The sequence below is a fragment of the Apteryx mantelli genome, chromosome 5 (genome assembly GCF_036417845.1).
Source record: "Apteryx mantelli isolate bAptMan1 chromosome 5, bAptMan1.hap1, whole genome shotgun sequence".
Taxonomy (NCBI): Eukaryota; Metazoa; Chordata; class Aves; order Apterygiformes; family Apterygidae; genus Apteryx; species Apteryx mantelli.
The window spans coordinates 24,359,439-24,386,570 of NC_089982.1; the positions used below are offsets into that span (position 1 = coordinate 24,359,439).

The 27,132-nt window shown below is 38.8% G+C and overlaps 1 protein-coding gene across 2 annotated transcripts in view; it reads right to left on the reverse strand.

Annotated features, from left to right (window-relative positions):
- The window catches only part of SEC24D (SEC24 homolog D, COPII coat complex component), a 56,320-nt gene extending 38,017 nt beyond the window's left edge, over positions 1 to 18,303 (reverse strand). The window contains exons 1-8 of one of the 2 annotated variants that reach the window (XM_067297648.1): positions 18,215 to 18,303; positions 14,312 to 14,506; positions 12,498 to 12,624; positions 10,255 to 10,403; positions 7,877 to 8,149; positions 6,948 to 7,069; positions 3,247 to 3,358; positions 1,726 to 1,853 (exon numbers count right to left, since the gene is read on the reverse strand). In XM_067297648.1, coding sequence (XP_067153749.1) covers positions 1,726 to 1,853; positions 3,247 to 3,358; positions 6,948 to 7,069; positions 7,877 to 8,149; positions 10,255 to 10,403; positions 12,498 to 12,624; positions 14,312 to 14,462 — 1,062 coding nt within the window. In that variant the 5' untranslated portion in view covers positions 14,463 to 14,506; positions 18,215 to 18,303. Of the gene's footprint in view, positions 1 to 1,725; positions 1,854 to 3,246; positions 3,359 to 6,947; positions 7,070 to 7,876; positions 8,150 to 10,254; positions 10,404 to 12,497; positions 12,646 to 14,311; positions 14,507 to 18,214 lie in introns of both variants that reach the window. The other variant, XM_067297647.1, reaches the window with a different exon arrangement.
- Between the last annotated feature and the right edge of the window lie 8,829 nt (positions 18,304 to 27,132).

Consider the following 27,132-nt stretch of genomic DNA (forward strand, 5'->3'; position numbering starts at 1 on the left):
GAGAAAGAGGCTAGGGAAAAATATTCTGCTCTATACAGATTAATGAATTCTGCCAACCTTTCTTCTGAACAGCTTGAGAGCACCAGCACTTTGGAAATGGTGGGTCACTGAGCAGTTATTTTTGCCAGCCCTGGGAAAACCCTCCTGAACTTGGCCAAGTACAAGTGTTTGTACATACTGCTAATTTACATATACAAAAGAGGTTTAGATTTTAGCAACTCATTGATCACCCTATCCAAACACTGTGTGGGAGACAGGGAATGCATGCACAGGGGGCATAAATGACTAGAAGCATACTGAAAGTGAAAGACAGATGCAAATGAGGAGCCAGCAGGAAAGCAGAATCGGTACTATCTCAACACTGAAACCAGGATACAGAGTACTAAAGAGTAAAGCCTAGCCTGTAAAGTGAAGGGGTGGGGAAGCAACAGCAGGAGTTTTATCTGGGAGAAAATATGGGGGGAACAACAAGGAAAGTCTGCACATTCCCCTCAAGAACTGGAATGAAATCTAAAATTACTATAGACAAATGGTGAGATTCAGTATCTGCAGAACCACAAGCAATACACCCCATTTCCCTGTGGACCTCAAAGAAAACTACATACTACCCTGCTAAAATAATACTCTTAATTGAAACTACAGAGGTCTGTTGGATTGGAAGTCATCCACCCTGATAAAGCTGATAAAGAACAACATCTGTTTTTTTCCAATATATTTTTCCAAAAAAAGTAAGAATTTACTAGTAATAAAACAAAGAAAATCAAAGAGTGTAACCCCAAGCACCGAAGCTCTTTGAGATTTTAATTAGGCTTTTCTGTGCATGTGTTCTATGAAGGAGTTTTTGAAGACATGATCATATACTATAACTTCCATGAGATCCCTGATTTTTTTCAGCAAACAGCACTCAAAGTAAATTGGTGCAGCACATCAAAAGGAAGTGCTGTCTCCAGACCTCTGTTGCAGAATTTAGAAGCCATGTAAAGGAGGAGGCAGACAGCCGCACACAAGAAAGCATGGCCCTATGGATGATGCAGTTAAATGCTGCACATGAGAACTAGTTCAATCCCTGCTTCTGACAAAATCCTTTGATGAAATGGTCTCACCATTTGTCTATAGTAATTTTAGATTTCATTCCAGTTCTTGAGGGGAATGTGCAGACTTTCCTTGTTGTTCCCCCCATATTTTCTCCCAGATAAAACTCCTGCTGTTGCTTCCCCACCCCTTTACTTTACAAATGGGTCTACAAATGGGTGCCAAAAATGGGTGGTTACTTTTGACTTTTTTCTATGACAGTTCATTCAAGGAGAAAATATCCTTATCTTCTCTCAGATTGTTGTGAAATTAATTACTTCTTAAAAAAACTAAATGGAAAAATATCACTCTAACTATAACTGTTCATGTCTTAAAAAGACAGGGTCTGTTGAAACAGTTTGTGGCTATGTTCTTTTAATGCCTGACATTAAACTGACAGTGCTGCCACAAACTAGAGACAGTTGTGGCAACATCACAATCCAAGTGATTCAGATAACACAGTAGTCACTCTTGCACCTTTTCCAAACAAAAATTTTTATCCCCTGAATTTGCATCATGACTAGACTGCATCTCATTGTCTTGTGTCACCTCCTCACTCTCCCCTGCTCCTCAAAACTCAGGGGTAAGACCCTCCACCCCTAGTCACAGCAGAACTCCCAGAAGAACACAGAAAAACATTAATTTAGCCTTTACCTCATTTGCCGGAACTATAGCAAATGGCTTGATGACAGCTGCCAGGGGAACGCGAGCCTGTTTGGCCATATCTGAAGAACATGGGAAGCAGTAGGTAGTACATCGGATATAACGAGGGCTGGCGTGGCCTAGAACACCCAACAAAACACAACTGAAATACAATGACAAAAGAAACTTGCTTCCAAAGATACACCAGCAAAACCAAACCAGCATAAAGCAACAAGTGCATATGCTAAGTTAAATACATTCATTTTTTTGTCCTCATGCAAGCTTCTGCCCATATCTCCTTTTTATATGTCAGCCTACTGTTCTTCCCCGCAGGTAAATCTTCTCTTGTTGTTTGAGTTTACTGCAGAAATTTAAACATATAAAGAAAAAAAATCCAAGTATTTGCAATAAGAATCTCAACAGAAGTGTCTGGTTTGAAAATAATCATATCTGACATCTTAAAAAGAAATAATATGGATTTTCCCCAGTGGGAATGTTGACACTGTATAATGAAATGCTGTAGACTGATCCCTAATGTCAAGACTGCTCTAATGAACCAGTTCCAATTCAGAAAATACTATACCTGTGCATACATCAACACGATCATTTATCTTGCAAAATATAGTGTGCTAAAGTCACTACACTACTTCTGGTGTCAAACTTAGCTCAGTCCCTGTATGAGAAACTGCTTTGTGCACTGCAGACAAGAGCACTGAAAGTCAATGGGAGTTCAGAAACTAACTTCTTCATGCTCCCTTTTAACCATCAGGCCGTAGCTCTGCTTAGTTTCTTGAAAGGAATTTCCTTGTTCATCAGAACTGCTTTACCCCATTCCCAGATAATGCCAAAAAAGCTTGATGTGTTTGTACATTTTGTTCAGTTCATCCAAGCACTGACAAATTAATGCTACGCTGAATGAGACCATCAGTTTAATCTATATGAAAGTATCAAGTCTGCCATCAAGAACTGCACATGGAGTATGGTATTTACAGGCTCTAGACAGAGGAAATTGAAGATTGGCAAGAGACAAATGTAGATACGCTAGCCAAAGGAAAACATTAAGCTAAGATAGCTTGTACTCTACCCCTACAGCTTGAACAGAATTTTCCAAAATTCGTATCTTAAAAGACAATGATGTTAGTTTCATTGCTAACTTTAGCATGGGACTGCATGTTTCCTCTAGCATTCATCTTAGAAACCTTTAAAAGTTCAGAAGAATCTGAAGAGGGTTTTCAACTTGAAGTTAAAAGGAAAAGTTGTCTCACCTATTCTTATTATTTTAAATGTCAGCAATGGTTGAGGAGATGCTGGCAAGGTGGTCTCAGGGCTTTCACTGAAGTTAACACAAGGTGCAAGAATTCTCAACTCCCATTTGTCCCCAAATCTTTTTTTTAAGGGAAGAAGTTTCCCATTTCATGTCCAATTTAGAGCAAGAAACACCATTTTAAGATGAGAAAATTGAAAATTTAGTATATTCTTTTAGTCTTTGATTTTATCTAGCAAGATTCCCACAGCAGTAACATGGATAGTTACCTTGATCTTGGATTATGCAGTCTGTGGTGACAAGAGGAGGAACTTGTCCTCTTGTGTTTGTAGCATAGATCTGTCCTCCCCTGGAAGTCTTATCATTTTCAATTACTTGAATCTGATGAATAAGAAGGAGGACAGTATGAGAAAGCCAAGCCATGCATTCAGTTACTGTCATAAACAGTTATGCTAATGTTTACACCAAGTAGCTGTCCTAAACCCAAGATATACATGTTTCTGGGACAGTTAACAGCTTGAAAACTATACAACATAGCTGAGCAGTGTAACTCATTTACAAATATAGCTGCTTGTAGGGAAACTGCAGGGGTAACACTACACCTACAGGTAGGTGAGACCTATACACAGAAAGAAAATGAGTTGTTTAGAGCAAGTATACTGACTGCTGGGAGGACAGACCTTCTCTAGAGTGGCTAGACAGTAAAACAAGGGGAATGGTTGGGTAAGTTGCTGTCACTGGATCTGGCCTTCCATTCTCCTAGATCAGATCAACCTGAGGTGAAAACAGGTTGCATCACCTCAGTTAGATGCCACAGATACAAATTATCTTTTGTATGACTGTAGTTGTGCCAGCTGCTGTTCTTCAAAAATGAAAGTGCAAGTAATTGATCAGGTAGCAATGGTGGGAGGGGTTAGCTCTCATTTCTCCCCACTAGTTGTGGGGAAAAACTTAGAAAAAACCACAGGGTGGTTGAAAAGCAAACAGTAATCTAGATAGCATATCTCCTTCTAAGCTGAGCTATATTTCAGCACTGCCATCCAGCAAGCAGTAATTTGGACCCCTGAGAAAAGCCTTGCTGGCCACTAGCTAGTATTTCAACATCGGAGTTCATGGTCTACCTTCTCTGAGTCAGACTACCATGTTGTGAGCTTCTTCCTGGAAAAAGAGTAAAGGACAGCAACTACAGAAGAGATTTTTGCTGAAGTGGAGAAGCTCTGATCATGTACTGATTTATTCTGGTTGAAGCAACTTAAGATGTAATTTCATGAAACGCTGCTTAAGCTGGCTTTGCTACTAAACAAATTTCCTTCCCATGCATACTCTCCCCCATCACTTGCCCACAGTGCCTCGCCACTGTTTAAGTTCTGTACTCTTCAGGATACAATTGAAGCTATATAAAGCCGTATATTGGTCCTCACTGTAAATGAGATCACTGAAATGATACCGTCACTCCTCTTCCTCCCTCAAAAAAGCTATCATTTTAGCAATCCATTTTACAATGTAGCCTAACAGTTGTACTGCTGTGAGAAGCAAGTAAGAGGAAAGAGAACGGGAATTTCTGAAGCTGGCTTTGCCACTGAAGCTGGCATCCCATCTCATTGTATCTTTACACTGCATGTGATTTTTTTTTAATAGTAGCTGGGGAACTTCAGAAGCCTCTGTTGGAAAGTAGAGGGGAAAAAGAAAATTAGTTGCATAGAATCCATTGATCATTGTCCAAGAGGTATTTCCTAACACACTGGAAATAATCCGAGGCCCGTAACTACTTCTTTTTCTATAAAGTTCCTGTACTGTAATTTAAGTACAATACATTCCTTAGCTTCAACATTATGATTACTTTTCTCTGCCTCCTCGGCTTGTATACCTATTGCTAACACTTGCATTAGAAAGAAAAAGATTTTGCTCCAAAAAGGTCCATTGGCTGAAGAAAGCAAACCACTTTCAGACTTAGATCTGCAAAGCATCAATGTACCATGGTATTCTGCAGTTAACTGACCTAGATATATCATTGTTCTTGGAAATAATTGTTGACAAAGCCCAGATGCTAGTTTTCATAGGTGGTGTCAGAGCACATATCAACCTCTAACATATGTAAGAAAATATAAATCAACAATGGCTATAGATAAGAAGCAAATTTATCTGGCAACACTATTGTAATTTTATAATGTAAATATAACAAGAAATACACATGGTGATACTTGCTCCTCATTTTGAATTAGCTTTTTGCCCTTTACAGACATTGACCCAGATCATGTTTCTTTTAAATGTGTCATTTTGATCCTCTCTCTGCTGCTAAAACAAACCTTTTAACCTATTTTAACATTGCTGTCATAGTCAAGCCTGTTTATTCTACATGCGTAATTGAAACAAGACATCAGCCCATGCTTTTATGCCAGACCGCCTCCTCCATTTTTTTTAAATTAGGCTAACCATTTTATCCTTCTTATATAAAAGCACCAATCTGAAACACAGGGATGAGTGGCCTATTAAGGGTGTTACCTACACTTGCTAATTACACAGACACTCACTCACTTCAATTTCTTAAACAAAATTTTTCAATTACATTAAACTTGAATATTTCCTCTAACAGAGGGAATTGCAGTTGTTATGTTAACTGCAAAGTGATTATTAAAAAGCATTTTTTCAAGATTTTCTGAGTCTTACACTAGAATGAACACTGGATAAAACAAATAATCTCTTCTGGAAGGAAAAAACAACAACTCAATATAAGAAAGCAAGGCTGCCGAATCCTAGACAGTTTTGGGCTTTTACAAAAATGTTTTTCCTTCAGCCTGGTGAAACACAAATCCTTTCTGTACAGCAATACTGCTTCAGCAAAGGAAGTGTAAGATTCCTTCACCCAGACTAGCTTACAGTGTGGTGGCTTCTACATTTTTCTAAGTGGAAAACGTAGATCTTGATTTCCTACATCAAAGCTGCAGAATATTGCCTGCCTCAAAAATCCCAGCTCTCCGAGGACCTTTTAGCCTGGCCAGTTGGTCACCAGGACCAGTAGAAGTGTGTGTGTCGGAGTGTGTGTTTTACCCACAAGGTCAGCACATTTTTCCCCTCTACTTCGATCAGCTATTCTCAATAAAAAAGAAGTTAGGTATGGCCTTCATCTGACTAATAGTTACCCAGAGGAATAACTAAACTACTTCATTTAAAAAGACGGACACAGCCATAGGCTTGTTCTCTTTTTCCCCTAACCCCATTTTGAAAAGAAGAGGCAGCTTCCAGTGCTTTAAACAAAGAGGCCTGTCCTCTCACTGCATGTTTAGGCATGCTTAAACAACTCAGCCTTTTGAACCTGTATGAGGCTTAAGCATGAACTATATCCTGAGCTACTGAAATCCTTACAAGTTTATTGCAACCAGAAGGATGCTCAAACAAATAATTCTAGTTGCCTGGGGAACCCCTGCAATCAAATAGTGAGGTGTCTTTTGAGCATGCAACTTCTCAGCATTTTCAGGATTGCAATTTTAGAGTTAAAAAAAAGCTACATTTTTGCTTAAGTCCTATTCTAGGTACTAAGTCTAAGCCTTCCATCTTTCTGGAGTGAAAAGGGAAGGTGATTAGCTGCAGGGAATGCAAGTAATCTATCAATACTGCTTACTGTCATACTGAGAACTCTGTTGAGAATTCCTATTAACGTACTTGGAGTCAGGCTTATATCCCATATTAGCTATAAAGTTATAAAGCCTCTTCAGTTCTAAACTAATGTTATGCACTATTCATTCACCCAAAACAGACAGCAGAGAGTACAGCAGAGGGTACAAAATTCCATGTAATTAACAAAATTATGCAAAAATTGGAACATATCCTGTGAACTAAGCAACATAAGTGTGTTTGTATGTTCAAACAACCACCAACTAAAATAAAAACAATATTAACATTGTCATTTGTCTAAACTGCAGCAGAAATTTACTTTCATAAAAAAATCATAAAATAGCATCACATTACTTACAGGGCTTGGAATAGAGTCAGGATCAAGCTTCTTCTGCTGTGGACCTGAAAGCTGTGCTGGACCTCCAGGGAAAGCACCAGGATAAGACAGTTGAGCTCCTGCCATCTGAGGGCCGTAATTTGCTGCAGAGTTACAAATGACCACTGATTTAAGTATTTAAATTCTCATATCAATTTTTAACATCAAGTTTTGCCATACAACTCATTCTTACTGAAGCCAAATGCCACTTCTCTTTGCCTTCTGTTTTCAACAAGTAAAAGAAACTGATTATTTTAGCTCATGCAGTCTGTTGTTTTAAAAGTAAACATAAAAATGCGTGTGACAACTCTGGACCCAAAAGTTTTCAGGTATGTGCCCAAGTAGGATAGTTAGGAGAGATTCCCACGGCTACTCAGTCCAGATTATTACCTTATCGAGAACCTCTCCAGTAACATCAGTCAGTGCAAACTGGTCTAGTTAGTTTGACAACTAAAAAGCCAGCTAATTGTTTTACTTACCTGCATCAGGTAAAACAAAGCACATTCTTTGCATTCAGTTACAACTCTTTATTGCTATAAAAAGCATTTCTGAAAGCTGCTGATGGCAGACAGTACTATAAAATGGAGAGCACCCTGCACCTTTTTGGCTAATAAAAGACTCTTTATTGTAGTATGTTGTACCTTCACCCATTACCAACCAAATAATTCTGCTCCTGACCCAAATTAATCTACTTCTTGCTACATTCTTTTCCAGAATGCTGAACCTCTGAGGAAAAGTAGAGCCTGCCTTAAATGCACTGATTGACAACAGGAATCTTTCCATTCAACTAAAAAGAGAATTAATTTTTATTTTTCCAAGTCAGTAAAACGCCATCCATGACTGGCTGCAGTTCACCAGTGATTCCCAAACCACATTTTGTTTTCTGTTAGATACCAAACATCCTTCCTTACCTTGCTGAGGATGATATCCAGGCCCTGGGGGCTGTCCTGGAAGCTGTTGCAAGTTAGCATTCGGGGGGCCAGATCCAGGGATCCCATCTTGTCTGGCCATTGGAGGCAACGATGGCTGAGCACAAAGGCCATTTACATTATTTGCTGGTGGAGGAATCTGTGATCCAAGTGGTAAAGCCATCTGCTGCTGGGCCAGTGGTGGTGGTGGTTGTGGACCCTGAAAAGATGCTGGATGCCCAGAAGACATGCAAGAGCTCTGAGTAGCACCAGGACCTGAGCGGGAAGCCATATGTCAAACGAGCCCAAACCAACAACCTACCATGTGGAAGGTAATCCATTTTAATTCCATACATTTGCAATGTGTACGGGAATATTGCATCTTGTATTGATAATGCTTTATTACAGGAATTCTGAATGCCTTTTTGTGTAACAATTCTGACTTTACAGCTTAAGTTTGAACTGATTCTAATGTCCAACTATTCCCTGTGGCCCTATTTTCAATAAAAACCTGAAACTGGGTGGGGAAGGGGAGAGGGAGGTCATACTTGATTACTTGATTAATCAATACTTGATTAAAATACACATAAATCGCTATTTGCTTTTGAAATAATATTTAATTTCATAATATGAAGTAACATTCCTTTTGACTTAATAATCAATTTCTCTTATGTGGCACATTTTTGTTAGTTTGCTGTTTGCAATTCACTGAAAGGTTTAACGGAAGGTAAATCCATTCATTTAATCTGATTTACAACCACCTTCTGGTTTTGATGTTAAAAGATGAAACTTGTGGGGACTACTTTCTGTACATTGATGAGGAATAGTTAGTTCTTTATAAGAATCTAGTTCCAATAGGAAATAATAGGACTTTGGAAATATTTCTTTGAGTCTTACAATCTGCAAATGCTTGTTATTTTACGATATCTACATTTTTAGTCAAATTTCTCCCAAAAAATCTACAGTAAAATAATTTTCAGAAAAGCTAAGAACCTAACCAAAAATAAGTTTGGAACAAAAGTACTAATACATTAATATAAAAACACTGAAATGTATCTCCACTCAGACATGTTAACTGAAAAACAAGAATTTCACATAAAAAAAACACAAGCTCAGGTTCACGGCTGGTACAAACAGACATTGTTCCATTAGCTTTACAAGCTGTGAACTTCAGCAATCTGCCAAGTTACATCAATTTAGGCTTACAGTTAAGCAAAATCAGTCTAAAAAATTTAGGCTTACAGTTAACCAACACAGAGGCAGAGCATTAAAGAACCCATATCTTCAGTGGTCTGAAGGGTATCTGAAACTTCCAGTATGTAATGAGATAAGCAAAAATATTCTGTTCTACATAATTATTACTGAAGGCAATATTTTGAAGGCAGAGAAACAAATTAATTCTTTTTGCTCTACATAATATAAATCATGAAGTGTTGCAGGGATGTTGGGCCACATTTCATCCTGTATAAAACAGTCTAACTTAATTGCATACTTGCAGTTCAGTACACCAAAGTTGAATTCAAGTCTAAATTAATTTTTATAAGATGAAGAAGGTGTAAGTTTTCACAAGCAATTGTACAAACAGAGGGCCAGATCCCCAGTAGTTATGCAGGTTTCATTCAACTCGAATCAACAACTTGTAAAGTCAGGGCAAGAACAATGATGTAATTATCAGTGCATCCTGAACTAAAAAGTTCATCTCTACTCATATCTTACAATGATATCGACCACAAAAGCGATCTCAAATTCAAACAAATTCATCCTCCTAAATGTGCTGGTCACAGCACAACAAGATGCTAACTAAATTCCACTCCTTTTCAGTTGAATAGTAAATTTGATCAGGCCTCAGTAAATATTCAGGAAAAGCAGATATAACATAAAAAGTAAGATCAGTGATGGCAAGTCTAATTTACACAGAAGAATCACACAATCACGTCTTTACCTCATGGCTTAGTTTTGAGATGTTTTAACCCCAGATTAAATGTAAGTGAAATTTAGACAAAAAGCTAAATTATAAGTTTTGGACAAGAAAAGAAAAAGATTGTTTCAAAACAGAGAGAAACACTGAAAAACTGAGGAAAACAAGCCCTATCTGCATATTATTGCTCTTGCCTTGCCTGTTACTGACAGGATCAACAAAGACTATGAGAAATAACTGATAAGATAACTGATCTTTCTGGAAGGTTCAACAAATGTCAATTCAGAACTAACTCAAAGGCATTCACTTAAGTAAGAGGATGAAATTAAAGATCTAAGAACTTGAGCAAATGATAATGGTCAAAGATTTTATGTTCTACATAAGTTCAGTAAAGTGCTAATTATCATAATCTTAACAGCTTTAATTGAGGAAAAAGTAAATCAAATCAGATAAAACTAATTACCATAGTTATTTATTTGCATGGTGTTGAGCTGGTTAGCAAGTTGTGTTGTAGACGAACTGGATGCAGTATTTGGATAGGCTGGTTGTGACTGATGACTGTAGGAAGGATAGGAAGATCCTGTACAGTTTGGAGGTGGAGGGCCTTGAAACCTAAAGGGAGAAGTTAGTGCAGTTATACAGAGAATTACAGCAACCAATAACAATTCCAGAAGGCCTAATACCTTCTCCAGGGTGATGCGGAAACAGTTAATTAGGAGGGCCAGACTCTAAAGTTTGCTGATCTTCTGATCATAAAAAATATATTTTTGTTAAAATAGCCATGAAGAGAGAATGCACACTAATTAAAAAAGACAGCATATGATTTTTTTGCATACTTATTAGAAACAAAGAAGTGCGAGTATGCCTTGGCAAAGAGAGAGAGGTAGTAACTATATGAAAGCTTGGTGATCAAGAAATCTAAGCTTCTGAACATACCACATCACTCCAACCTCTCTCCATGCTTATACAGGAAGCTTCCCTACTGGGAATGGGTGAGGACATTGGGATGAACATTAAGACAATCTCTGTGAAGTGAGGCAAATGAAGAGGGAGACTGTTAAGGAGTTCCCAGTAGTCAGGGGAAAAGGAAGACACAAGGTCAGAAAAAACTACTGCGTGGACATAGGAAAACACAAAGGCAAGAAAAAGAACTGGACAAAAGGAAGAGATAACACACATATAACCTGTAAAGATATTTTCTACCAGACTCTATATACATTTTGGAAAAATGAGATTGCAGGCCGTCTTCCACAGAAGATCTACATTGCTTTCCCTACAACCATTTCTAAAACTGAGGAAGGTCCTACGTATACTAAGGGAAGTAGAATTCACTTTCCTTGAAATTTTGTTATGGAAATTTCCTGGCTCTCAGTAACCTGGGAATAAAACAAGATCAGGTGAAAACAGTAAACAGGCAGCTGTCAGGGTGATGACTGGAAACTAGGAAAGAGAAACAACATTTTGCTGGGCTGGTCATGTCAACTCAACTCTCTTCACCCTGTTTTTCCATTCCTCATTTTTAGGTCTTCAGGACAACAGCCACTTCTCCCTACGCATTGACACATTGTCTTCTACAGAGAACCACCAGTCTCTGTGGGTCCTCTACACACAGTGATAACACACAGACAACAGGCTTCCCTATTCTGATGCCTAATAAAACATATATATGGCTTTATTTGAACACAAATAACTGTACAACAACTAAAAAGCACAGAGGCAGATTAAGACTTCAATCAACTAAAACAAGACTGTTGTTAAACAGCATCAAGTTCACAAAAACAGTTATACATACATAAACTCTAATTTTGTCACTCCTAAGAGGACAGCAAAATAATTAACAATTGACAGAATTAAATAAGATAGTTAAGTGTATCTACCCATGTACAACCACCTAAAATATAAATTATGTCATATCACTGTAATCAAGCTTTTCTGCCCTCTCCTTACATCCCTTCATATCATTTTTCCAAGACTCCCTTTCACATCTTCTACCTGTCTCTAGTTTCTCCCTTCCCTTCTTACTTTGTCCCACTCCCTTCTCTTTCATTTCTTCCTGTGAGCTCTGGAGGCAGGACAATACCACTTCAGGTAAACTCTTCATAGTCAGTCAATCAGAGACTTGAACAAAAGGGCAGCAGGCGCTAATCTCAAAGACTATGGCACTATAAAATATCTTTAAAATACCCTACGGAGCCTTGGCTGTGATCCCACAACACTGAACCACAGACATCCTAACATAGGGAAAAAGCTACAGATACACACACATGCACCAGCTTCTAGTCAAAACTCACTGGCAACTGTTAATCATTAAATAACATCATCTTGGTACCTCACAACAGAGGAGAATTAAGACATCAGAAAATGAATAAAAGAAGCGCAACTCCTACAACAAACAGCAGTTGTAACACCTTACTGCTGCTTTTAATCAGTGAGTCTAAGTTCAAGCAGAAAGAATAAAAAGAAAACCAACCCATGATAAAGACCTAACTTGCTGTAAAATGGAACTTAATGAGATTACAGATTGCACTGTACCATCTGGCAGCTTAAAGTAACAGGGAACTGAACTTGATGCTCCAGTTCAGAATTGGAATAAGTCAGAGCTGCTGAAGGTAGAAGGGATGTGATACTTGGATGCCAGCAAAGCAGCCAAAGAGAGGAAAAAGAGAATGAACAACTTAGATCTCATGTATTAATTCGTGAAGTCACCTATGTGGCTGTTGCCCTGGTGTATTGGGCCCGTTTTGGAGGTTGGTCTGGCTGAACTGATGTGCACCAGGTGGTGGAGGTCCAACAGGAGCTGAAGATCCAAAAGGTACAGTTGATTTCGACATGCCTGCCAAACAAAAAGTACTTCCTGTAAGAAAGCACAAGATCATCAAGAAATACAAATGTACAGTCCTGCTGTAGGAATAAGGGCAGATTTCTGGCCAGCTATAGAAGCAAATATGAAAAAGAAGACATAGTTAAAAAGGAAGGAAATAGTAGTTTAGTAATTTTCTGGTGAAAGAATACAAGCAGGACAGTAATGAAGATGCAAGAATAAGGAAACAGACCCTCCAATTCAGCTTGGGATACTGGAAATTCCCTACCACTCACTCACCTTTTTAGGGAGAAGCAACAGGTCCCTTTGCTTTCTGAAAACAGTCAGAAAGAAAACCTGGAAAAACCTTTAAAAAATTGCCTGCATACATAGAACCAGTAAACTTATGCTAAGAATGGTTTTTAATGCAGAATTATCTAGACACTGACTGTAAAGAGATTACAATTTATGTAAACATAAGTGTTGAATAGATAGCTTTTCAACCTGTATTTCTTTAATTATTTTCCTTTAAATTACTACAACATCAAAAATTTGTTTGCTGTCAAAACTGGTATTTTTCCCAAGTATTCTAATAAGCCAATTAACAGAAGTAGTTCTGTGTTCTGACTATATTCGGCCTTGGATTAAAGTAACACAACTCCTGCAGTCTTTAGTAAGAAGTTTAGAGAAACTAGGCAAAATTATTTTTTCTAGATGCCTTAGAGAATAATTCAGACATCTTTACTATTTTAACTATAATTATTGTCTAGAACATCAGACAAAACATTTAGATGGTTCCTCTCTCTTTCATCCCTATTTTGCCTAGGTATATTAGCAGACTTACAGGAAACCTTACTCTTTGGATGTTTTCCACAGCCCTGACTTGCAAGCCTAGTACCTGCTCTTTGGCTTTACTGAAATGGGGCCACAGTATGACTTATTGAAAAAATGGGCCTCAACACTGTGCTCTCAGAAACCACTTTTTTTCTTGAAAAACCCGAAGCCACATATCAGTAAATTAAAATTTAAAAAAAGCAAAGGAGAGTCGGTAACATCCATGTTTATCTGATGGATATCAATTACATTATCTGTAGGATGACTATGCTGAGACATAAAGACCAAATATCCCATTTGCTTATAAAAGCTACCCAAGTTGCCCTCCCTGATAGTAGGTAATTGTCTCCTATGTGTCTAGGAGGCAGCTAGATTGTATTTACAACTTGTCACCCCAAAATATATCATTCAGTAAATGAGCTTAAGTAGTAAACCACCAGCTTATATTCATACGCAAGTTTGTGCTCAAGAACTTGGTGCCACTAGGACACTGGTCCTATGGTCAGGAATGCAACTCATTTCTGAAGAGCTTGCTTGCCAATAACACACATGAGTTCAGAAACATTTTTCTACTCCCAAAATGAATACTGAACTGCTCCTTTTGTATTTGTCTGCATTAGATGTTAATCATAATACATCATTAAGCACTGGTGCTTACTGCTTTCCGGACAATGGAATTCACACACAAAGGTTAGATTCCTACTACCAGGCATCTTATATCAACATTTAGGGCATCAGCAACAACATGGCTAAAGCTAGTGCAGGATACTGTTCCACTAGCAGTGTAAAACAGAGCATTTTGTGTAAGCACAAGTAACAGGAAGAGATATAAAAGACCTTCATAGAAAAGTAGACTCTCAAAATGCATTTTAAGCAAACTCCATACCTGTTTGAGGTGCTGAGTATGAGGAATTAGGGTCCCCATAATGCCCATAAAGAAGTGAAGAAGTAGGTGGTCCAAAACCTGTAGAAAAGCCTCCTATCCCTGGCTGGGATTGGGAATATGGAGGAGTTGCAACATAACCTTGTTGACTCATGATGACAATACTCTCATTCCAAGTAGGGGATCCTCTTTAAGAATCTGCAAAAAAAGGAAATTATACCTGCTACTATTCTTTAGTCTTTATGCATTTTAAAAGGCTGAGAACTGTGTCCCCCTGCCCCCTCCACAACAGTAGACAGACTTGAGGGTAAAAATGGACCTGTAAGTCAGGAGAATATGTTTTTGCCTGTTTGATTGTCTGGTTGCTTAATTTTCTCAACACTACCACAATCTTATTGCGTGAATTTAAACAAATCACTGAATTTATCTGAAGAGGATTCACCTCTCCCAGGCCCATGGAGAGTAACTTGAAGTGAAGGAAGTATAGGTGGAAAAGAAAACTCAAAGGAAATTCTCAAACTGCTCTCTTTATTGGTAGAACCTAGACTTCTACACCTGAAAAAACAGACTGCGAGTCCCACTCCCCAAATACCAGGTATTCCAAAGAGAAATACCAGATATTCCTGAAAAATCAGGAAAGGCACAGTTGCCAGAGTACAAGACTCCTCTAGCAATTCATTCTCCTGCCCTCTTTTAGAGGAGGTATGGAACATGGCACCAGCTTTCATCACACCTTCTACATCAGCCCCATCTCAAGCAAGCGAGGGAGCATTCCATGCTTTCAATGCTGGTAAGAAATTACACTGTCTGTCTAAGTGCACAGTCACTGCTGTTGCAAATCCATCCCCATTACACAAGTACTGTATGATAGATGCTGGCCCTTTTTAAAGCTCAGTTTTAAACATGACAAAAAAAATCCACTACAGTAATTGCCACACAACTTTTCTTACACCAAAAGAAGCAAAGGGACACATCTATCACTTATGTCAAAGTGCCACTCTCACTCAACTGAGCAATCCAGTTTTCTGCTACCTGGCCCTGCTCCTGATAAATTTCCACAGCTAGTTCCTGCTCACAGGAAAGCAGACTGGGGCAGGACAGAAAAAACATCAGAGAATAAATTACAGGATAGAAAGAGACCCTATTTCCAGCTTTCTTCTGCATTATCTGCCCAGGCCTGAGCAGTCTTTTTACTAAGGGAACCTGCAGCGTGATGAAACCGAGCTCAAGGGACTCCAAATATAAGCAGCAATGCACTTTCTGAGGATGTATGGCCACAGCACAGCCTTGCTATTACCATACATCTTTTCTCTAAGCTTTCACATCTTGATTTGTTTTGTTTTTAAAGAAGAAAAACCCAAAACCCAAGAATTCAATTTGAGAAGCAACTCAAAAAAAGTTTTTTAATGATGAGAGCATTCGCAGACATTTCATTTGTTTGTTGCAGTCAGATTTTGCTAAGTAGGATAAAAGAAACTTCAGGTATCCTGGTAATTGCAATCATTTAAAGTTAGGACTAAAAATCTAAAGAACGCTACAATATTAAACTAAATTATTGTATTTCGTAAGATTAATTTTCAGATATGGAGCACTTTCTATCAGGAAATCAGAAAAGTTCTTGAAGTTGTATACTTTGCAGCCTTCATAGGTAACTTTCTCATTTCTACACAAAAGAGAAATCCAACATGAAGTCAAAATAAATTTTTAACAAAAACAACAACAAATTCCACTAACTTTACCAGTGCCCAAATTAAGCTGTTTTGTGGAATACTGAGGAGATCCAGACTCTGAGTGAGCAGCAAGCCCTGCCTCTGCAAAGTCAAGTCCCAAGTATGCAGGTCAAGCATCCCCAAAGAGCTAAAGCTACATCTATGTAAACTAGCATTTTATTTGACAACAGAAGTGTTCTTTTGAAATAGCTCTCCCAGCCATCTTTACTTGACCTGCTTTGGGTTGCATCATGGAGTGATCTTCAAGCATGCAAACTGGATGAAATTCTATCAGGAATTGTGCTCCAGGAGCTGCCTGATGTCACCTCAGAAATAGATGCAGCTCCAAGATCACACTACACAGCAGACAAATTCATGTTGCACTGGCACATATCAGTAGAAAAAAGTTACCCCTACCAGAAAACCCATCTCTAGGCTTTTCATATTAGACACACATTTCTGAAAAAAATAGTTTTACTGATTTTCCATGTCAGACAGGAAATCACTCTGAGATGGGTACAGGTCCTAGACCTCCTCACACATTGCCTGTTGTACTAAGCCACATTCCTCAATGTGGCATAAAATTTCCCAATTGCCTAAGACATTTTTAAGTGTTAAAGTGTTTCAGATATGACAAATTAGAGAGTTGTCTTCTATTTCTTAGCTAACGAGGTAAGCGCGAGAAAAAGAAAAAAATGTCTACATGGAACAGCTTCTGGTTACCAGCCGTACTCTCCCTCCCCAGCAGAAAAGACGTGGCAGCATGAGCTTTAGTTCCTACATAAGACAGAAAATCAGCACTAAATTACCTACTCGCTAGCATATGCTTATATACATTTTATATCTATATAAAGAAAGGGATGCTCACTTTGAGGCAGCTGCAACAGCTGGCACCTTTAGCTGTGACAGCATCCAGGGGGGAATACTTCCTCCACAGCTCACTCGGAGGAAAAAAAAAAAAAAAAAAAAAGTCTTGCCACGTCAAACTTCCCACAGACAGCATAAACACACAGAGGTTGGGTTGAAGAGGGACAGGAACTCTTAACCCTAAACCAAATAATATAAATGTATTGAACTCGGTTCCAGATTCTATTTGACATGGAGCATATTTAATCTTTTTTCAAGATATGCACAAATGCAAACATGCAGTGAAACTGGTTTGGACAGCACCCAAAATATCAACAGAAACTGATCACCTAGGAAGGTTTGATTTAACAAGAAGCATATAGAATCATAGTGGAAATCGCAAAAGAAAGGTTAGAAGAACTGCTAAGCCAAGATCTTTTACTGGGTGTGCTTACTACCAGTGTTGCTAAACAGAAGGACAAGAAAACCTTTTCTCCTGGTCTCCCTTAACACTAGTTTACTTCACACCCGTTTCATTGAAATTTAACAGCACAATTTAACTTACTGATGAAACAAAACAAGTTATGATCTTTTTTCAGCGGATTACTATACCTATGCAATGCTTTACTGCACTGGTATCTCTATGAAGATATAAAACTCCACTGTGTGCGTGTAAAAAGTAGGATAACAGTTAAAAATATAGGCTCATGTTCTCAGCTAACTGAAAGAGAACTATTAACATTATAATTTCTTCTAAGACACTGTGCTTAGTAATGTATAATCTAGAAATAGAGGTGCAGTCCCTCACCAATGCATGCTGCAATCTCAGTTTGACAAATAATATGTTTGGGGTGTATGCGCACGTATTTATATGCAGATACACATATGGAATGGAATATAGCTACACATATTAGACTTTCACATCATATTTTTATAACATGCATTTCAGAAAAAGCTATGAAAACATAAGCTTAAAGTTTCCTCCAACTCACTGCAAAAACTGCCAACAGTTATCACTTGCTTCCCCATTAACTGACAACTTTAAGTCACTATAACGGTGCTCTCTATTTTCCCGGCGCAGCTGCACAGCCCTGCGCAGGACACGTCTGCCCGCTCCGGTTAACAGTAAGGCGCGTTTGAAGTACCTGCACCCCGTGCCGATGTACGCGGGCTCCCGCCGGCTCCGTCCCGGCAGGATGCCCCACTCCCCCGGCCGCCCCGAAAGCGCCTGCCGCTCCCCAAGCCCGTGACCGGGCGGCCCCCGAGAGGCAGGGGACGGCCGAGCCCCGCCGCCCGCCCCGCGCTGCCGGCGCGCACCCCCCAGACCGTTGGGACCGTTAGGAGCCGTTACCTGGGCGCCGCGTGCAGCCCCCCGCCCGGCTGCCCGCGTGCGCGCGCGCCTCCCGCGGCTCCGCTCGCGCCGCTCACCCGAGTGCCACGTCTGAGGCCGCCCGGGAGCGCGCCCGGCGCCGCCGCGGCGCCTGCGCACTGCCCGCCGCGGCGCCCGCCGCCGGGGGAGGGAGCAGGGCGGGGGGCCGCTGGGCGACGGGCAGTGCGGCCGCGGCGGGCCGCAGCTCCCCGCGCCCTGCCCCCTCCGCTTTCAGCCGAGAAGCGGGGCGGGAAAAGGATGCCTTTGAGCCTCTCGGAAAACGGTGTCCGAAGTGCTCTTTTCAACTCCGCTTCTTTTCAGGCCTTGCTTGGAGGCTCGGCGTGCGGCCTTCTGGCGTTTGGGGAAAGTCGCGCTGTGGGCGACGCCCCGAAGACAGGCTGCCTGAGCCCCTGGCCTTGCGCAGAAGCCACCCGGATAAAGCCGCGCACGTAGTTTGCTTATTAGACACGCAACCTAGCGGGACGGCGAAAAGCCACGTTGTCGCCATGCGCCAGCGAAGCTGAGGAAGCCAGGGGCGCCGATCAGGCTTTCTAAAGGAAATTCATAAACTGGAAAGGGCTCAGAAAAGAGCTACGAGAACCGCTGAGGGCAGGACTCAGGTGGTTCAGTCTAGCTGGCTTACCAAAGAGGAGGATCAGAAGTAACTTGATGGTAGACTGGAGACCCATACACAGGGTACATTGGGCTTATAATTGTTGTTATTGATACATTTTTTCTTCTGTGATAAAGAGTGGTGAAACTCCTCTTTAAACATAAAAAAGTCCTAAAAATATACTTTTTCTTATATATGCTTTAAAAGACATCTGTGGCAATGTATATTTTTAGATATTCAGATGGCAAAATTAAAAAGTGTGAAATATGATGCAGGTACTTTACTTGTTTGCCAACTCTGGTTTTAGTTACTGTTCAAGTACATTTACAGATATTACCTTGGTTACAGCATAGGGTCAATCTTTTTCTACTTAACAAAGTAGAAACATGTAGTAACATGCGAAAGACTTATTGGTAAAGTGACTGTGCTTCCCAATCCAAAAACAAACAATCATTGACCTGGAGTTAAGGTTGGGGGGGAGGGGAATAAAGACAGAAAAAAAAAAGTGGCAGAGGATTAGCAAAAAAAAAAGCCAACAGTTAAAGACAGCTTCATAACTCATATGTATCTGGAATCCAGGCTTCATATCCTTTCTTAGACTTTGAGTGCTTGATCCACAACATTAAAGCTTTTAAGAGTAATATTAATAAACACTTCTACATGATTTGTAAATGGAGCTAAATCTCAGTAATGGATAGCTCAGAAAACACTGTCAAAACATGCATTACTATACAAAATAATTCTTCAAAAAAACCCACAATGCCTTTAAAATATATGTCAAAATGAAGGTACCCAGGGGCCTCACTTTCATGAAAGAATTTTCTTACGCTTGCAAGAAATCTCAGTAAGCAACACAAAGTGGGCAGGAACGACTCTTGGCCTGTCTTTATACTGCTATCAGGAGCTGCTTCTTTACACATTACTGGAACCATTACTGTTGGATTTGTCAGAGAAAATTTGCTAAAACTTTTCAAATCTCACACATCTATCTAATCAGAATGAAAAATGTAGTCCATGAGGTGACAAGTATCAGTTAAGTTGTGTTTTTTACTGCAGCGTTCTCAGTGACCCTTTCAAAAGCAAGGCATAAAACGCATCTTTCGTCACAGGTGTATTGTAGTTTCAGACATACCTGTTGTCCCTCTCTCTTTGGCTGGTTACACAGACACATGCAATTACTTTCAGTTATGAAAAATTCTTCTGAAAACCCAAGCCACTCAGAGAAAAAACTGCTATTTTGAGTGTGGACGTTCCATATTTTGTTGTGGAGATGGGCCGATCTCTTGTCCCACCAGTGCAGCTGTGTCTAGCTCGCAGCTATTAACAGTAAGCAGCTGTGGATAATTCAGCACAGAGCCCTGCACTTGCTTGGCCACTGAACACTTCCTACCCAATTTCTCCCTCTCTGAAATCAGCTCTAGTGAAACTGAAAGATGAGATCAGCACAAGACAGCAAAGAGAAGCTATGCCACTGTCAATTCTTCCCCTGTTTTAGGCACACTCTGGAAACGGATCAAGATGCCTCTTTCCTAGAGGAAGCAGCTCCACATCTGTTCTTTCAGCACGTAACATTGAGACAGAAGGCACTAGCACATTACAGTACTGATATTTTGAAGCTACAAGTAATATTTACAGCTTTCAGCTGTAAACAGTAGAAGTAATTTTGAGTTCTTCAATTTCAAAAATGTGGAAACATCATTCAAGATTTAAGTGCATTCCTGGTCTGGAAAGTAATTTCATAAAAATGACATTGCAGGGTTACTAAACTGGTGTCACTTTGAAAACGTGAATCATTTTAATCAAACTTTATCACAAGATCTGAGATCAGACAGGTTTTTTTTCTTCTTGTCTATCATCATCAGTAATGAAGATCTTGCAAGTTAAATTACATTCCTTAGCAATCAGTTTATCCTAAAATTGTACCTGTGTAATGCTACTGAAAACTAATGTGATTACATACATTTAAAACCTAATTTGGTGGTAGTACTGGTAAAGTAAATAGAGGAATCTGTCTAAATCTGTATGCTTTTTAATCTAGATTAAAAGATAGCAAAACTTCTGCCTCTAAAATGTCTCTTGATTTAAGTTCTCATTAGAAACTTCTCTTTTAGTTCCGAAACAAAATAACCTCCCATCAACTTGGGAGACTATTGGTTACAGAACCAATACCGGTTCTGTAAAAGACTAACTCAAATCTTTGGGACATCAACATTCAATTATTTTTTCCAATGATTTTAATCATTTGGGATTTTATCTGTTCCCTGAAATTACTACTGGGGCTCTATAAAGGCTCCTGATAGGCAAAGTGTGCAGAACTCCATATCTGTATGTCATAGTACACTGCATTAAGACAATGCGTGATTTAGGGAAACCTAAATCCTAACCTAACCTTTTCGTTTAGCGGATGTCCTTAAAATATGACTTTAGCACAAGCTGCCAGTAAGAATCAGACCACTATGATGCAGTTGTGATACAGACAGGTATTTCTCATGATGTTAGCCCTACCGCAGCTTTTTTAACAGTTGACATTAATTGTGTTAACTTAAGCTTCAGTAAGTATTTGTAGTTAAGTTCAGCACTATATGATCGCCTTGTATCAAAGTACATTCTAAACCATTCTGGAGGGGAAGATGGGGAATGGTTCACAGAGCTCCAAATATTCTATATTTTAAAAGGCTTTTCTGTTGATACTGGCTTCTTAATTTCATATATATTTCCTGTAGACATAACAGGTTTGCTTTTGCACAACATCAAAAGGGTCCTAAAAGCTGTTTATATAAAAGGATGCCTTTCTTTTCTTGTCTTGCTTACATATAATCACTAAACTCTAATGTTTTGTCTACTGTTATAATTAAGATCTATGGAGAACAGTTTACAGTTTAAAGCACTTTAAAAGCAAAATGAAAATGAATATTTACAAAAAAACTTTGTTTAAAATGAAAGCAAAGACAGACTTTTTAACAGAAGCAATCATATATGGAAGAGATTATACTTTTCTGAAAAAAATGTGACTGTGAGGTCAGATTAAAAATGTGGTATTTCCAGAAACAGCACTCTCCAATGTAAGATGAAACACATTCATCAGTGTTGTGACTCATGCAGTTGCATTTCTAATATAAAACACTAAACACACTAGAAACAAATATGGTTACAACAGAAATGAATAATGATATTTTGGTTAAGTAATCTCTATAGCAATTAGAACATATTATTAGAGTACACCCCTTAAACACTGTCCTATATAAAAAAGAAAACACAGATAGCAAAGGGTTTTCAGAATATTATCCTGACATAGCTGCTGTTATTCAGGGAAAATAGTACAGTAATGTTGAACTTCTAGGTATACATTCATTGCTATATATTTTTTCTCTTAAATAACTGGTGTTAATAGATACTTCCTACTATACCTATTCAGCTATAGTCAGGTCTGTTTCAGCTCAAGCTTGGGGTCACAGTCAAGGAAGAGTTAATTCCTTACCATTTTTGCAAGATCAAGTGCTAACTAAGTTTAAATATCATTAACTAAGTTTAAACATCACTGACAACTAGTAAATCCACAATGATTGACCCTGTTACCTTTACAGTCCCTGATTCCCCCGGGGGCAAAAATAAACTGCCACAGAGAAGGTTCCTTGCCTCTCTGAAGGGTATTGGGAAAGCTTAATGGCCTATTTGCAAAACAGAAATTTACATTTACAGAAGAAAGGTGGTGTGCAGTTGAAACAGTATTTAATGCTATTATTTGCCTAGGACACTCCCTGGGTCTTGTGAATAGGGTACCTGATTTCTTTTTAGCTTGGCATTTCGTAGCTAAAGCCACTTTCTTTCCCTGAAACTCAGTAAAACAGGAATAATTACAAAATGCTCTAGAATCCACGTCTAGTAAGTTCTCATCAAGTCAAATGTTATGAAAGTGAAAATGCCTTAGAAAACTGACTATGACTGCTTTCTTTAAAAAGGACTTTCTGGCTAATTCAATTCAGTATCTGAAAACATGGCTCCTCTGCTTACTCTCACTGGCCGTTGCTATTTTGATTTTCTAATGAAATCAGCATTCTGGCAAGCTGAATTGGAAAATTTACAGGAGATAAATTCAGTATGCTGAGAAAACTGCTATGATATTTCAAGGAATTTCAATTCTCTTTTTTAAATCAACTTAGTACTGTAAAAACTACCAGTTCTTAAGGAGAACACAGACTTTATTACTGTGTTATAATTACTACATAACAAGCTAACATAAAAACAGATACAAGATGTTCTCATTATAATCTAACAGATAATGGATGAAATACAATGCACTGTGAATAAACATTAAACCATCAGTAACAGCATGCAAAAGGACAGCAGAATGTTATACAAACTCTTCCAGGTTTGTTTGCTTGCTTGCTATATGTGGAATTTCTCAAATGTACATTTCAATTATACTTCAATTCTATATTCAAAGGCATCTGAGGTAGCTTTGCTTTCATTGGGTTTCATTTAATATTTCCTGTTCACGTGTAATATCCACGTGTTAGTAGAATCTTGCTATACAAAAGTACTCAAGTAAGTGTACTATCATAATTAAAAAAATAATAATCAGGAACTCCATATCTGAGCAAGAAGCAGGCAAACTCTTCATAGCAAACTACCTATTTGATTAATTTACTCTGTTTTCTCTTTGGAAAACATGGGGTGAATTTACATAGTCTGTTTTTTCCATTTGCCCTGTTAACAGCTCAGTACCATTTCAGCCAGTGGTAGTGACCATTTAACACACTACAAGTATATTCTTACTCCTATAGGTTGTATTTGTTCCATATAATTGATAGCCTACTGTAACTCATGTGATATTGTTTCCTTTCCCAGACTGGCTGATATCACAAGCAGGGTAAGTTGGTTTCTATTTGTTCGCACTGAGGAATATTCATAACTGTTGAGTGAATCCATTGTATAAGAAAAACAGCTTTTCAAAATCACTGTGAAAGCACTTCAGATGTAAATACTTTTGTGTCTCTTCATGCTAACATTCACTGTGCTTCTGCTTTCCACCACTGTTGATATGGGAGGAAAAAATGCTCTACCTGAGCATGCAAAAATGGTAGAAGTTCTACACAGCAGTAAAGCAAATTGATCTCTGTTATTTGTAAAAATATCAGTACTGGTTGCAAGAATATTTATTTTTCAAAATACTGGTTTTGCACTATTTAGGTAACTCTAATATCAACTAACTGAATCCCTCCCCATCACCAATAAAAATAAAATGAAGATTAAGTCAAAGAAAATCAGAATTGAATCAAATAATCCATCACTTTATCTGAATGACAAAACCAACGAACGGAGAGTAGGTGCCCCTAGCATCAAAGTGACAAAGGGCAGGACCGAAATTCTACAGCACACAAGCTCACAGCACGCAGACTAGATTTGCTCTCTGGATGCACAAAAACCGCTTGCTCAGGATTTGCGGAGAGTGGCAGTTGTCTAGAAATCCATGCCAAAACCAGCTATGTAGTAGATTATCACCTAAAAGCAGAAGCCTGTGCCAAAGACAGAAGGAACTGAGAAGTGTAAACTGGTTCTTGGCAAGAAGATACAGCGCAACAGGAAAGTACATAGGATCAGCAGGGGTTAAACATCAAGGTGTTTTTGGAGGGCAGACTTTTCTAATATAATCTGCTCCATTTGGAAAGGAATTAGTAATCAAAACAGAGAGTTGGAATTCTTGTTCATATAGCCAGGAATGAGGGTATTTTGGAGTGCTTTTTAATCTCTTGCAGTTATTCACATGTGGGGTAAGGTTTCACGCAGGGAGGTCCTTGGTATATAATTTTCATTGTTATGGTTTCTCTGTTCAGAATCCAAACAGAACCATCCAGATGCAGACAGAGGGAAATGTTAGCCTTATGCAGACATAACCTGATGCTGTAACAACATTTATGCACTGACCTCTTGCTAGATGCTGTAGCTCTAACCACCAACATCAAAGACCCACCAGGGCAGATACTGAACAGCCTATGGTGTTTATAAAGTAAGTGTTAGAAATTGCTCTACAAAGCTTAACTTGTAGTACAGAGGAAAGATCAAAGAATAGCATACAAAAGGATAGCAACTATCAAACTAAGCACTAAGTATTTGAAAAGTTTAAGCAGATTTCTCAAGGTTACACTGAGGAGTTTACAGACCCAGACCAAAAGTTAAATGTGAATTTGCAAGTGTGCAAACTGAATCCAAGGTTCCTGAGACCCATGCTATATTATAACACAATTCTTCCTCTGCTTCTAGCTTTCTTGTTTTCACTACTGATAAATTCAATCCTATGAGCCTTTCAAGTGAAAAACAATGCCTGCTTTAAATTGCAATGCAAAAATAGTTGATTTTTATGCTGGATCATGGCCATGCATGTAATCAGTCATTGTGCTTCTCAAAAGCAACTAGTCAAAGGGAATTAACTTGTATGCTAGCTGACATGAAACAAAATTTTAAAAATGATATGAAATACGATGCAGATGAATATTCACCAGACTAATGTTAAATCTTCAAGATCTCTTCAATCTCCAGGTCCATGTTAAGCCATCATTTGGGTCTAATTCTTCACTAAACTATGTTTAAAATCTTGAGTTCTCCAACTGAGTATGATATTACTCTGGATTTATGCCACTGCAGTACATCAGAACAGAGTTAAGCATGGTATATTTGTTTAGTCAATTAAGTAGGCATGAAATGTTTGCACTGGATTCTTTCAGTAGGAAGAGGGGAGATCACAAAAGCTGACTGCCTAAGATGAATAAATAGATAAAAGGTCTTGTCTTAATTAACCTCCACTTTTAAATGATAATTCAAAGGGCAGGGTGAATTATTATGGCAGAAGTGAGGAATTAAAATAAACATAGAACACCTACTTATATACTTGTTCAGTTCAAGATCCAAAAGCTTTTGCACAGAAAATACAGCTTTGATCCCTGTAGGCTCTATTAAGAGGAATTTGATAAGACCTTGTCCTGCCAAAAAGGGGAAAAAATATCTCAGAAATAGAGAAATAGTTTTCTTTTCTCTTTAGAGACTTTTAGCAGAGTTCACCCCGTCCCCAAAATGAAGCCAAAATGTAACCATCCCATCTTTTGGGAGTCAAAATGAGATGGAGATAGACACCTAAGAGTCTCCCCAAATCCTGAGGGAAAATTAATTTTTGCTTGCTAAAACCAAATGATAAGTAAAAAAAAGCAGTGGAGTGACACATGAAAACATGAATTCCAACCCTTACTTCAAGTTTAACAAAAAAAAAATAGTTAGTCCAGTGTTGCAGAAAATTTGTCCATATTCACAAGTCTTGTAGTGAATGAATTTTACTTTGTCCTCACAACAAAATCTCTGGGACCTTTTGTAGCTATTTTGCACATTGATTCTTCTGAATCATTCTGAAATCCCTGTCTTTTCATACGGCTAACTGGTCCCTTTCGCAAGGCATGTTGGCTGCATCAAGATCACCTGCACTTCCAAAGTGTCTACCAATATGAAGGGGTGGGAGAAAGGAAGGGAGCCAGTCTAGCTCCTATTGTAGTGTGCTACTGGGACATGGCGGGCCCACACATGCACGCCTGGAAATTCAAAAGCCTACTCAAAAGACTTTGAGAGCCCAGAAAAAAAAAAATCTGTCTCTCTGAAAATATTTCCTGGGTATCTGGAACTGGTTCCAGACTGAGTAGGACAAAGACCAAAGAGACACTGGAGTTCTGTTCTCCAAACTCCTGGCTCCTTACTCAACCTATCCATACCTTTTTACTCACTGTATTTAATGGTGACAGGTTTTTGGTACAGAGGATCTGTGACCTGTTTCATCTGGACATATCCTTAGAGAGCATATCTTCACTAATCTACATACTGGCATGGTGAATTTGGCAGCATGTGGAGTTTCAGCAGATATCTTTCTATATGAATTGCTATTTATTGTGTCATCAATAGTCAGTAATGCTCAAGCATACTTAGCTTCTGTGTTTTGGAGGACCAAATGGCTTCGTCTGCTGTTTTCTCACAACAGCTCTTAAAACCATAATGATTAAACGACCACAAGGATGTAGGATGACACACACTAATGTAACTGCTGAGAAATACCCTTCTGGTGATGGCATGGCAAACTTGCCATTTCCAGCTGAACTCAGCTGACTCATATCTTGCCTTCTTAGTGAACCATATATAGCTGATGGTAATGTGATCTGTAACTAAAACACACCTGTTGAATAACAATATCTATATTAACTGCATATGCAGTCAGCTCAGGTCTCTCAGAGGTACTTTAACTTAATAATGAAAA